The sequence below is a fragment of the Phalacrocorax aristotelis genome, chromosome 1 (genome assembly GCF_949628215.1).
Source record: "Phalacrocorax aristotelis chromosome 1, bGulAri2.1, whole genome shotgun sequence".
Lineage (NCBI taxonomy): Eukaryota > Metazoa > Chordata > Aves > Suliformes > Phalacrocoracidae > Phalacrocorax > Phalacrocorax aristotelis.
The window spans coordinates 162,275,793-162,289,752 of record NC_134276.1 but is presented as its reverse complement, the minus strand read 5'-3'; the positions used below and the strand labels follow the sequence as shown (position 1 = coordinate 162,289,752).

Sequence of the window (13,960 nt, the reverse complement as noted above, 5' to 3'; positions counted from 1 at the left end):
AGCAGGAAGACCGAAATGAAGCACTGACCCAAGAGTTGAAAGCATGTCACCTCCCTGGTCTCTGGCAGAGGAAGAAGCTATTTACAATTTGCTGAATACGCAAAATGCTTTTACCAGGTTGTTCTGCAAGACCACTCTGAGTGCCAGAGCGAGCCAGCACCCTTCCCCTCAGGGAGCACATCTACACAGGAGTCCTAGACCATGCTGGGAATATATCCAGGTGGTAGAGCCTTCTTCCTGCCAGATGAGCAGTAGCAGGTAATACCCTTATGTAGGTGTTTGAAGATATCTCTGTGAGGGAGGGAGAAGTCATGGATGAAAGCATAGCTCTGAGGAGGAGGCTTTGGAGATCCAGCCCCAGACGAGTAAGTTCGAGCCAAGGCTGGGATGTATATGGAAAAGCAAAGAGTCAGGGGCTTGAAGTATGAATGTCAGAGCAATCCTGCTTAGAAACCCAGGCCTTTTGACCATGGATAAGGAGGGAATGATAAAGGCTGAAAGGACTGTGCTTCATGAGACTTGAAGAGGGATTGTCATTTCTATAAGACTCAGAGGGAAAATGAAACCAAGTGATAGCAAGTTCACAGTGTGGTGTTTCTATGTGCTGCAAAAGATGCATTACACATGCAAAGTAGTTAACAGAAAGGCTAAACACTTTCTTGGTGTAAGTCCACCAAAGGCAAAGGAAATATCCCATCTAGCATATGGCTCCTTTGTTCTGAGCAGTCCCTAAAGTAAGTTGAAGTTCTTGTGCTCCTGTGTTTGATGGAAATAAACCTACATGGCTTCTGCAAATGAGTGTGGAGTGCCTAGAAATGTCAATGACACTGCACAGTAAAATCTCAGGTGGGGTGTTTAATTGAAGGTTTTCAGCCACCTGAAAATTCAGAGGCAAAGTTTGAATCACTGGAAATCCACACGAGGTGAGCCAGCACTAGGAGGATACTCCTACTCAAAAACCAAAATATGCTGACAGAATTTACGTTGTTTGGAGCAGGGGGTGACAGGAAGTTTTTGGAGCTGGCCCGCAGCAGACAGGCATGCCCACCCCAATGGTTAAACACTGACTGTTTCACAGTCCTTCTGGTTCTGGGAGAGACTGTACCCGAGGGCAGGAGTAAAGTCTGTGCTGAACAACACATTGTACAAGTCTGCGTATCCTGGCCATGCTGCTCAAAGTGAAAATGCAGGTGGGTGCTACATGTCTATAGCATGGTGGGAGAGCTGAACAAACCTTAGGGAAATAGTTGTTTTCTGAACTCACAAAAAGCAGAGGATGTTCAGCTTGCCTTTGGGAACAGAGCTGTGGTAAGCTCCCTCCCCATCTGTGCAATCATACCTCTGCACCGTCTCTCCTTGGGACTCTCCAGCCTCAAAGTAAAAGCAGCATTCCTTAAGGTGTATTTCACCTTTGCTGTCCTGGCTTATGCTGAAGCCACAGGGAGTAGGTCATTCTGTTTTCCTCTCCTTGTCTTTCCTTTGTCATGGCACAAGGCCATAAGGCAGGGAGAAATTAAGGACACCATGAAGGTTCAGCGTCTTCATAAGTTTTCTGACCTGAATGGACCAGCAGATTTTTTTTGTGTGCCACTCCCCATACGTACAGGCTGCAGAATTTCTCCCAGAAACTGGGTTACAGTTTGTTTGCTCTCAAATCATTGCATGTCAGTTTGAATTTAAACTAGATCCTGTGCCAGGTGAGTCTGTTAGTGTTAGTGGGTGATTGCTTCTAGAGATTCTATTTCTAGGACGGCATGGCCACCTAGGACAAGTAGCAAGTGAAGAGCAGAGTCTTAACCAGCTCCATTCAGCAGCCCATCCGAACGTATTTAGGCTTTACAGATACGCAACAAGGTCCTTACTGGCTAATCAACCTAGAGCTAAATTGCACCTAATGTATACAGATATTATACTTCCCATAATCCATCCTAGGTCTTTCCCTTCTAGCCTTGATTTTGGTCTCCGTGTGGAAAAAATGCAAGAGTCTCCATAAAAACAAAATTCTTCCTTGTTAGAAACAGGATATTCCCTCCAATAAAATGCACTTACATGTAGGAGGCTTGAGGAATGGAAGAGGCAATGGCATCACATTTCTCACCTCTCTCTCCAGGTACCACCACCAAACATCCTTACAGCAAAGCAACCTTCAAACTTCACTTGTATAAATCCACAGGGCTTATAAACTCTTTATTAAGTTCTCATCACTGACACACCTCTTTCCATCCCCACCAGCCACAGGTGATCTCACACAGCCAGTTTACATTGGACTGCTGACACTTTCAGAGCAGCAGCTCATTTTTGTTCATGACAAGGAAGTAATTCAGCGTGACAGACCCCGAATCTGACAAAATCTGAATCTGAGATCCTGATTTTGAAAAGTCAAGGTGCTGCAAAAAGCCATAAAATATGGCTCAAGAATGTCTCAAGAGCTTAAAATGTATAAAGAGACCAAGTAAGAGGGCAAATGCAGAAATGGTTTTCTGTGCTTTCAGGCCTACTGGTTTGGGGAATTTACTCTGAGAGAAGATCTAAGGATGAGAACATGCTTCTACACTGGGTATGTATATCTCTAGGAATCAATCCTGACCATTTGTTTTGAGTGAAAGAGAATAACCTGCCTGACAACTATGTGATCTTGCCACTGACTCTTGGTGAAAATCACCTAGCTGTGTCCCTGAGATTCCTAGAGGAAATCCAGGCAAAGTAGTTTGCTTCCCCGGTGTCTGCATTGACCTAACAACCCTTTTTTGTAGGCTCTTAGCTTTCAATGCTGACAGTCGTCAAGTCTTATACTTACAATTATCAGCAAGATAAAGTAGATAAAATTGTAGAAGGAATGGGCATCCATCACATAGTACATGATCTCCACCCACCCTTCCAGTGTGATCACCTGCAAAGACAAAAAACAACAGAAACAGGAGGGAAGTGGGCTTCCAGAGTTCACTCCTCAGTGTATACAGGCACATACCAGCAGGGCTGTTGCAACCCAAGGAGGGTGCGAAACAGCAATTTATTTCAAGGAGGCCAAATTTCGATTCCAGGAAATCAGCATGGTACTGCTTGGTGACACTGGCATACCGTCAAAGCCTGTGAGATCATGCTAGCCCACAGCAGGAGTATTTCATTAAAATAGTTCATTTCCCTGGATCGCAGCAGGGGAAAACCCGCAGCAGGTTTCTGTGCCCCTTGGACTGGACACCACGTACAGCCGGTGGAAAAGAAAAAAGCACGGATTTCAGCCCCCATCTGCAACGTGTGCTGGGAATTAAAAAAGAAGTAAAAGAGACCCCTTTGCTCTAGTGATCTGGATTGAAAGGAAAACTGGTACAAGTTAGCCTGAAGGCTGTAGCTCATTTCAGCAAGGGCCTGGAACAGCTCTACATCCCTCCTCATCTTCAGGAACATTGTTCATGGTGCGCACTCTGCCTCTCTTGCCAGAGTAATTACAAGGCCCTTTTCTCTCTGCAGCTGTATCACACCCTGCAGAAACCATTACAGGAGCACAGAAAGACTGAGTTGGAAAAAAAGAAAAATAGCTTGAGCCTTGTTAGGAGGCTAACTCAGTCTTACCTGAAATATCACAATCCACGCGTACCCAATGTTGTCAAAGTTGATGGCACCCTTGTGCGGGTTGGCATTGCCTGTACGGCACACGTTGTAGTACTGGTTCCAGTTGACACACATACCACTGACATTGAACTCTTGCCGGACTGAGTTGTAGTAATAATAATCGTCCTTGTCCAAACAACATTCATGGCCCCTCTCCTTCAGTGGGGGTATTTCGTGACAGCCCATAATTCCATTGTCTCCTGACAGCGAGCAGATAAAGGGCATCTCATCATCTTCCTCAGGTTGGTAATAAGGGGGCAGGACAACGTCACCTTGTCTGCAAGGATAAAAACCACAATCATAAAGTTCCTGTAACAGGCAGTTTCCCATCAGCAACACCAGTGGAGCTGGGAGCTCCCAATCTGACGCAGGGACTGCACTGGGTAAGGAATTTCCAGGTTTATTTCCTCAGGAGAAGGGAAGGGAAGACAAGGCTCATGGAAAACAGGAAATTTCCAGGATGAGTCCCCAGTTTTCAGAGCTTTGCCTGCCATCAGATCACCCCAAGGCAAATTACACAATCTGCTTGCAAGGAGATGAAGAAAAGCTGGAATACAGAGATTCACATTCTGATCACTCTCCTCATTAGCATCAAAGCTAAACCAGATACAGTGATATCAAAGAAGTTCATCAGACTGTACTGTGATGCGCTCATGTATGTAACTGTTGATGGACATGTTTTATAACATTTGGCAGTGAACCTTCTGTACTTCTAAAAAAAAAAAAATCCAGTTCACGCATAATTAATGTTGCACAGCTAAGCCTTAAAATCAGGAAATGCAAAGTTAAAATTGACTTAACCTTAACTTTGACTCCTCCTTGCCAGTTGGCATTATGGGTGCAATGTTTCATGACAAGTTCACGTGCTTCTTTCCAAATAATGCAAGCACCTTCCAAATGCATGAATAATTAAAATCGTCTATGCTTGCCTAGCTGGAGATGAGCTAATGATCAGGAAAGTGAAAGGTGGAGATTTAAAATTTTCTATTAAACTTTATCTAGTGCATTCCCTGCAGTGCTACAATACACAACTTTCACGTTGCATGAATGCAGACTTCTTTGCTAAGTGTCATTGGAAGAGGACAAGCGTTGATGAAAAAGGAAAGAGAGAAAGTCTCTGATTCTAAACTAAGCGGGACCAAACCACAAAGATCTGTTGTAACACATCCACATCACTGGTGAGCTGGATGCCTGCAGACTTCATTTCTCTAGTAACGGTCAGCCAAAGATTTTCTAGTATCTGTCACTTTGCAGGCTGTGGCCCCAATTCACTTCTCAGTTACATCAGCTCTGCATGGATGTAATTACACTCATTAAAGAGGTACTACCCCTCATTTACATAAAGGACAATCATCCTAAACATTCATTTTTCCCCAAGGAATACATAAACACAGTAAATGGCTGCTTTAAGCAGCTCCTACACTCCCTTCCCACTGCTGTTCTGCAGATTGTATTTTCACACTTTTTTTTTTTTTCCCAATTTGAGATGATCTACAGCTTTAGGTTTTTTTAAGCAGTATAAACTGACAGGACGTCTGGGATTAGTATATGGTTTTAAGAAGACATTTTAAAGCCTGAGATCTGCTAAAGCCAAAAAGTCAATAGGAGGAGCTGTGCCCTGGAACTCCCCAGGAGGGTGGTTGGAGAATTGGTGGCAGGCAGGAGCTTTTCCACTCCATTGACTCTGTGGAGCAGGAGAGCCATGCTCTGCGGGCTCCCCCTGGCCCCCCCTAGAATAAACCTCAGACACCTTGACCCCTGTGTGACTTCAGGCTCTCTTTGCCAGAACTGGGCCCACATTTCCCCATGGGTTTTTTTATCCCATTCAAGCAGCCATTCTTTGCTTTCAAATGCTCTCCCTTCTACTAATCTAGCTGTGGGACACCTCTCCCAAAAGTGCTTGATCTCTCCACCACAGCACCTTCCACATGCAATTCTACTCCTGAAGTTTTCTGATAATTTCCCCATGTCCCTCCAAAACCTCCAGAGGTAATGCACTACTGTCCAAACAGTGACCTTAGCTCCATCTCGGAGGTGCCAAAGATGTCCCTGGAAGCATCAGGCAGCACTAAGGGTTTCTGTAAGACTCCTCTGGTTGGTTTTTAAGAGGTAGCAAGTTCACGATAAAGATGGCATGGCTGGTGTTTCAGAGTTTCAACTCTTTCTGGGAGTAGCAGTAGTATCTTGAATCCCTGGGCACAGTTGGAGGAGGCAGCTCTGCTAACCTGTGCCTTAGCCAAATCCAAATGAGCCCAGGCATCTGTGGACTGTGAAGACAGACTAAAAACAGCTGTCTTTGCCCTCCCTTCCTTTCCTCTGCAAGATGTGGCCAATGCTCTGCATGGCATCACCCTACAGCCGTTTGGAGCAAGCAATAAACATAAAGAGCCAGGCAGCAGAAGGCAAGAGAGCAGGGAAGGGGAAAGAGAAATGCTCCTGGAACAAAGGAGAGAGACATTATCTCCCAGGCACTCACACTGTGAAGTTCTCCTCCATGAAGCAGCGGTTGCGGAGCAGCCCAGCCCACAGTTGCACCCCGATGATGCCGAAGATGAAGAAGACAAAGAAGCAGAGAAGAAGGACGTTCCCCAGCATAGGCAAGGTGTCCAGGAGCAAGTTCACAAGGATGCGCATGCCTGCAGGGGGAGAAGAGAACCAGAAGGAGCAAGTGTGGGATGGAGGGACAGAGAGAGAAAAAGAGAAAAAAGGAAGGGAAGGAGAAGGAAAGGAAAAGGAGCAAAAGGAAAAAGAAAGGAAAATTTAGGAGGGGAAAAAATGCCCAGTGAAGATAAAAGCAGAGTGGCTGAAATTAATTACTTCCCAAACCAGGCTAGATTTATGATCATTGCCCTTTCCTGTCCTAAACTCTACTAACAGGCAGGCAGCAGAGCTGCTGTGATGCCATGGTCTTTTAACTCTAGGCCTCCATCTGCAGCAGCGAAAAGCAAAGGGAATGAGAATTTTGGTACCATCCGCTATCTCACTGATATTCCCCCCTTCCCCACAGAAGGGCAACAGAATGAAAACTCTGTCCAAAAGGTGCACAGCAGCTCAAGAGCCTCAGACATCCCAGTTTAAAGGCAGTATGCTGCAACCTGTGAGAATTGCATAGATGGTCCACGGCCAGCCTGCCTAGTGGGATGAACCTCTCCAGCACGCACTAACTGTCATAAATTAGCCTTCTCAGTGAGTCTCATCATGGAGACCACAGTCTCCTCTCTTGTCTAGTCATCCCTCCCAAAAAGGGCTGAAGCACACAGGTAGCGGGCACAGCCCAAAATGCTGTCAGCACAGCACCTCTAGCCAGTAAAAATGTTTCCAAATCACTTTTTTTTTTTATTACCTAATTAACTCTTTCTGTGGTTTTAGTTCTCCCTGGCTCTTCAGCTCACAGAGCCACAAGTAGGGGTAAGGACAGGCTCCTTTCTTGATGGAGCTAATGGCTTTGCCTCTGCTCTCCAGGGATGGCGAAAGTCTAGAAATTCTTCCCAGCATCATTGTACCGCCTTTACCCCAGCGCATACCTCGTGCAGTCATCTCTCCTCACCTCCATGGAGGTCCCTCCCCCAGGGCCCAGGGAGTTCCTTCACTGAAGATGTTCCATGTAGGCCAGCAAATAATTAGCTAATTAGGCATTTATAACCAGTTCATTACTTCAGATGGCAGTGGAAGGGGAAGGAGGAGGGGAAGATAAGATTAGGATTCTTTGACAGCCCTCTGAGGCACAAGTTAATCCCCCTTGTGTGCCCAGCATCAAGTAATTAGCCACACAATGCTGTGCATTACACACTATTGCTAGTCCCCGAGCTGCTCACCCACAGAGAGCGGAGGGAAGCGGTGCTTGCAGGGGGCATGCAGGCGTGGGGTACACGCACACTGAAGGGAGAAGGAGAAGGGCAACTGGTGTGGGGCATTGGACTGGTTTATGTCAGAAGGGAATGTTTCAGGGACAAATGGGGGTGGGAGAGACAGGAGTGGTATTTGCAGGTAGGTGATGTGTAGGAAGAAGAAGATGCTTAAAGATGGCTACTTGGGGTCATGGACAAGGAACAATAGCATTAGCTCTAATGCCAAGCTGTGGAGCAGCAGCTAAGCCCTGCTTGCCTGACTACCTAGCTGTATCACTGGTCACCAGTTAGGGCAGTTTCTGGACAGTACATCAGTAACCCAACAGTGCAGGGGTGCAGCTCCAGCTGCTCATTGGGGATCGCAGACACACCATGGGTCACTGACAGTTTTCTCATCTGTCACTGCACAAAGCCCAACAGCATAGCCACTGTGCCCTGATGCCTGTCCCTATGACGCACCAGGCTCTGGAGCAACGTTCCACACAATGCTTTGGCTTTAAGGCCACACACCCTCACTGCAGTGCACTGGGGTCCCAGCATTAGCGCTGCTTCACAGCATGAGCTCGGTAGTTCCCATAAACCATCCTGGTCAGTACATTAGGGAAAGCCAAGTGACATGAGAAGCTGTGCCAGCAGTGCTGCAAGAAGGGGTGATGTTTTTCAGATCAATTGATGCTAGCTCCATCTCAGAGCAGAGGTCATGGGAAGAATGAGAATGCCTTTACACTGAAACGCAGAACAGATAAAGCAGACATCCCAACCAGAATTTTACAGACAACACACTTGTTGGGTCAGAATTTGCAAAAATTCATTTTGTCCGTGTTCCAAGAGAAGACAATTAACTTGCAAAACTTACCTGCCTTTTCCTTGGAAACATCCTGCCTGCCCATACATTCTCCATCCCGACTCTCAGAGGGGCTACTGACGGTACAGGATTGTGCTATCCACAGTTCCAGGATCATAGCAATTGCCCTCATGCTAGACCCTCTGGGGTACCTGGGCCCATAACCCAGGAAACCCATACCAGGCAGGTGGCCCCAGCACTTGGCATCTTTTCCACACCACAAAGAATTTGGCATTAGTAGGTTCCATTTCTAAGTCCAAATGAAACCCAATTTTGATTTTTTAAAAATCTCCCAGTTGAACAGAATCATCGTTCTCTGCCCATTGATGGTAACTGTGGATATGAGATTGGCTCTTCCAAAAGCTATAACGCTGACCCTACAGCCACCCAAACATCAACTACAATTCTCCTACGGGCCAACCACCTCTAAAACAAATCCATCACTTCACTTTGTGCAAAGTCCCTTTTGCTTCCTGCCCTAAACAGCAAAGCAATTGCTCTGGGAACCTGTTTTTCACCTGTTTTCAGAGGCATCAATTTTCCATCAGGAAAAAAAATGGACCTCATCTGCTGAGTTCACCCAGATAGCAGAGGTACTTCAACTACTACTTCCACATGGATGAAAGGCACTGTGTAAATACAAGCTCAATACCTTTGTTCTCTTTATTGTTAGCCTCCCCTGCTGCCTGCAAAGCTCATGCTGGAGTCCCTGAGCCCCGTCCTCTGCTATGGTATTTTGGCAGTGCTCCTCCTGCACTTGTGCCAGCCCCTATGGGCACTTTGGGGGGAAGCCCTTGCAGCCTCCCTGTCCCTTCCTGAGCCAGCAGCCCAGCATGGGTCTGTCTGCGGCTGGGGCTTTGCAGTCCCTTGGACCTAGGAAAGGATAGGCTGGTCTGGCAGCCTTGCTAAGCCATTTGCTGCACGTCTCCAAGGAAGGACCCTCACTGCCAGGCATCTGGACGCTTTCACAGGCAGGAGGGGATGATCCCCACTCAGGTGGGATACACAGAGCAGTGTGTTTTGGGGTCCTCACAGCCTAACTGGGAGCAGGTTGCAAATGGTCCCTAGCTCCTCAAGCACTCACAAGGTTTGGAGGAAAGAAGGAGAAAGGCTGAAAAGCCTAAGAATGGAGGGTGATGATCTACTGCAGCCCCTGGTGGCTGAGGTGACAAGGTGTCTAAAGCAGCTGCAGGGCAATGGAAATGGGCAGAAGGCAAGGCAGGGGTGGCGGCATATTTATCAGTGCAGCTTTGGGAGCATCCTGCCCTTGGAGAACTGGGACACACCTCTTTTCCAAGGGGCCTTCACTGGACAAGCCCCCATCCTCAGCAACACTGCTGTGTCTTGCATGACAACTTCTGGAAGATGTTGGAAAGCTGTTTCTTTGGCAAAGTCCTGCTGCCTCCTTCCTATCTTTTGCTGCCTCTGCCTGCCCCTGTGCCCCTTTACTTTTCTCTCTCTGTTCCTACATCTCCTCTCTGCCTCTTACACTGCTCCGCAGCGTACATACACGTCTCCCATCCTCCATCCCCACTGCTGCCTTTCCCCCCACCCCCAATTTGTCCTTTACCATTGGCAGAGCAGAAGCCACACTGGCTCACAGCAAGGAGGGAATATGAAAGGGACAATGACCTTTTCTGAAGCAGCCTTTGAAAAAAGGAGATGTTCCCTGAGAAGAGAAAGGAAGAGAGGCTGGGCAGTCTGGAGGAAAAGCAGGGAGGGAGAGCATTGATGAAGCAATGTTCAGCAACCAAACAGGCTCCCAGGGCATCAAATATGAAAAGGTTTTGCTCTTCAAGGGGAAGAAAAGCTAGAAACATGAAATATTCATGAGTGCCAGGTGTGGGCTCTGAAAGGCCTTTTCTCTTCCCCACTCACCCTCACAAGGAGACCAAGGGAAAGGAGGAAACAAAATGGCATCAGCTGTGGGCATCCGAGGAAGGATCCTCATGAAACGGTGCTCAGATAATGTTTCCCTGCTGCTCACCCGTGCCCTTGGGCAAGGGGTGGGGAACGATGCTCGATGGGACCTCCCAGGCAGGGGTACTTCTGGTAGAATATCCTGCCAGAGCAAAGCCATGAGCACAACAGAGATGCATTAATCAGTCCAACACAGAAGTGGACTATGGGGGGAAAGTACAGCACAGGGATAAGAAGCAGCTGGAGGATGAGAGGAGTGCCGGGGAGCGAGCTGATTGGGAAGCACAGCGCTGAGCAAAGCCAAAAGACAAAGCAAACTCGCTGAACTCCCTCCTGGGTTCAGGTAAAGCAAATCCTCTGTCTTGCCCTGGTGGCATCCCGAGGCCCTTCATGACAAACTCTGCAGATGCTACGGTGACCATAGCTCCCTCCAGACACTTGCCATCAACCCGGATTAGCCTGGCCATCACAGCTAAGCAGACACCAGGCACGCGCCAGCTCCAGCGAAAGCATGACAGTGGCAGTGAGTAGCTGGGGCAGGGCTGGGGAGGACGTGAACTCCAGGTGGCCAGACCCAGCTGCGCAGGACAGGTGTGCCAGGCAGCTTACCACCACCTCCTCCCCCTGCATCACACTGTCACTTCGCTTCTCTCCACTGCCTCTTTCCTATAGTGAGGACCAACAGCTGAGCTGATTCACTCCCTAGCACTAATCACCCTGACGATCTGAATGGGGGACTGGCTCTGGAGAGGGTGAGAACCCTGTTCTTTCTTGTTTCTTCTAACTCACCCACCTCTGAGGCTTTTGAGTCCTCCCCAGCTCTACAGTGATGGACAAAACTAATGTGTGCAGAGTCAAAACGAGATAGTAATCTGAGGCAATCGTTCCCTCACTTAGAGTAAACCAGATGGAAGAGAACATAATTCCCAGCACCCATCTTATCTGCATCACGGGCCAAGCCACCAATTGTCATTTTAACTGGAGCAAAAGCAAATCTCTTCCCCATCAGCATTTGTGACTGTAGCTGGCAGGACATTTTGCAGAGTGCAGAGACTGAAGCATCGTTCTGTCCCTCAGCCAGGCCGCTTGTCCAAGCGTGCCTTCTTTCCTTCCTCCCCTGCCCCAGGACACATGGCAGCCCACCCAGCTAGCACAGGGTTGGCAGGATTTTCCTGTGCATGTTTCTTTGTGGGAATTTTCAGAACTGAGAAACCATTCCAGCAGATAGATGGTATTTGTGCGGAGATAACACAGGGAGAGCTGTACCTTTTTTTTTTTGTGGCCAAGCCCTGTAGTTAAAATAATCTCCATTTGTGTGCACAGTGCAAGCTGGTGCTCCTACTTGTAGCCTTCCTCACTGATCTCTTGTTGATCTGAGGCTTAGCTGTCATTTCACGCATTGCATTCATTTACATTAGCTAAAAGGTGGGGCCAAACTACTGCAAAGAGAAACCAATCAGCTGTGTGTGCAGCAGCAGATGCACTGTCAAGTTCATCGTTATTATAACCTATAGCTTCCCTTGCCACCCAGATATTTTTCGCTTTGCTGCATTCCTCCTAACTGAAGCCTCTCCTGCAAACACATGTGTAAGCGAGAGGAACTCGGCTGGAACAGCTGGTTTGCAGCTCCAGATGCCTTCTCAAGCTGCAAAGCCAGCCTCACTCACAATGCAGACTGTCACCCTTTGCTTTGCATGAATGCAAGAGAGACCATGTCCAGATGGCTGGCCTGACCCAGATTAAATGAACCCTATGGAAAAACAGGTCCAGCTGACAGTATAGGGTAATGAGAGCTCTTAAACCAACTCTGCTGCTAAGGAAAACCTGCCCCAGACACAAGTGTGAAACACTGGCCTCGTTCAGAGGTAACCAAAGTCTTTTTCCTGATCTCTCTTTCAGGTTCCCAGAGCATTTGTAGGATACATTTAGGGCTGCAGGTTTTACACTTGCAGGTTGTCAGCAGCTTAAGAGCACCACTCAGTTCCTCTCCACCACCCCACTCTTACTGACATGCAAAGCTTTCTAGCATCTCTGACTGGCTTAGACACCTCATCCAGCTCAGCCTGTTGATGACCTAACCTCCAATTACCCAAATCTTTGTCGCTCCTCAGCTTGACCACAGACACAGAAAATATCAAAGCATGACATTTTCAGCACTTACAAAGCTTCAGCCAGTACAAAAAGCTGTTGCTCATTTCCTCAGTAGCACGGGCACATCAAGCCTTGCCTCGGTGCAGTGACTTCCCTCAGGATACTGAATCAAGTTCAAGCATTAAGTGTCCTCAGTCCTTACCTTCAAAGTGCTCCTCAGCTTAAGCCCAAGGCAGCCAAAAGAGAGACTAAAGCTCCAGAAAAAAAAAAAAATGTTGGTCAGAGCCTTAACCTGCTGGGACAACAGAGCTCTCCAAAGGTTTAAAGTGTACTGATGTAAGAGGAAGAGCTCTCTCAAGCTTGCTCCAAGGCTGCAGAAACAATTCCCTTAGGAGTCAGGGACTAGCACAGACCTCACTGCTTTTCACTTTGAGAGCAAGACGCTTACCGTAGATGGATCAGGCCAGGGCAACATGAGCATCAAAAAGAAAAGGAAGAAGAGGAAAAAATACACCACTTACAACACTCCCGCAACACACGCTTAAGCTAAAACAACCACCAAAAAGAGAGTGCAAATGAAACCTGAGACATGCTGTTTTCCCTGGGGGGAAGAAGGCAACAAAAACACATGGGTGCCGCACAGCCATGATGCTCAGCACAAGTCAAAGAGGGCTCAGGTGACAGAGCCAGGGCTGAATCTCAATATTCTGAATCCCTCAGAGCTTTCCTTCCTACCTGCCCATCAAATGTCATATGCATGTCAAGGAAATAGGCCCCTCCTAGCTAGACTTAGCATACAGAAGCAACAGCAACCTTGAAAACTGTAATTCTCTTTAGCATGGTATTTAGCAACAAGTCCCACAGCGCCCTGGCCATGCTCACACCACAAGTAGTTATTGCCACATTTCTTTGCTGAAGACCTGCAGTAAATCCTACAGAGAAACAGGCCCAGCTTCCATCACAAAGTAGTGAAGATCTTTTTATAAAGGATCTTTTTAGAGAATATCAAGATGTCAAAAGCAAAAAAACACACGTACTCCCCACCCTCCAACCCTCCATCCCACTCAAAAAAAAAAAGAAAATTTGAGAATGCTAAGAGAAATACTCACCAAGGTCAGGGAAAATTATCTTCTCGCCAGATCATAAATTATACCAAAAATGAACTGTGGCTTGAAAGGTCAGTCTCTAGCCTACCTTCCACAGAAGGCAGGTGGTCTAAACAGACTGTGTGGAGTCAGCTCAGTTTCAAGCTCTCATATTTCTTAGCTTTGTCCAAGGTTCACAAGACCCAGCACACAAAATATTTCCCTCCTGATGGGCTGGAGCCCCACCAGCCCTACAGAGGGACCAGAAAACAGAGCCATGCTAGGTGGAGCTGCCAGGTGCTTTGAAGAAGCAAGCCCAGAGATGAGGCTTCCTAACTGCAGACCTGACCCCAGGGTTACAGGGGCTTCAAGAATGAAGGCAAAATCTAGAGCATTTACCTTAACACCTAAATGCTGACCCCTGTGGAAAAGAGGGGCCTTGGTCCAAGCTTTGCTGTGATCTAAAAAGGAGGAGACACCTCAGATTTGCGGCAGGCTGCACCTTACTAGGGATGCTGTGAGCCCAGCTAAGACCCATGGATAGCAACATCCACCACAGGCAC

At 47.5% G+C, this 13,960-nt stretch overlaps 1 protein-coding gene across 2 annotated transcripts in view; it reads right to left on the bottom strand.

The window, feature by feature from the left end:
* The window catches only part of CACNA1I (calcium voltage-gated channel subunit alpha1 I), an 89,982-nt gene that overhangs the window by 49,880 nt on the left and 26,142 nt on the right, over positions 1-13,960 (bottom strand). For both annotated transcript variants that reach the window (XM_075077672.1, XM_075077677.1), the window contains exons 4-6: positions 6,086-6,245; positions 3,571-3,886; positions 2,798-2,890 (exon numbers count right to left, since the gene is read on the bottom strand). In XM_075077672.1, the coding sequence (XP_074933773.1) occupies positions 2,798-2,890; positions 3,571-3,886; positions 6,086-6,245 (569 nt within the window). The remainder of the gene's footprint in view (positions 1-2,797; positions 2,891-3,570; positions 3,887-6,085; positions 6,246-13,960) is intronic.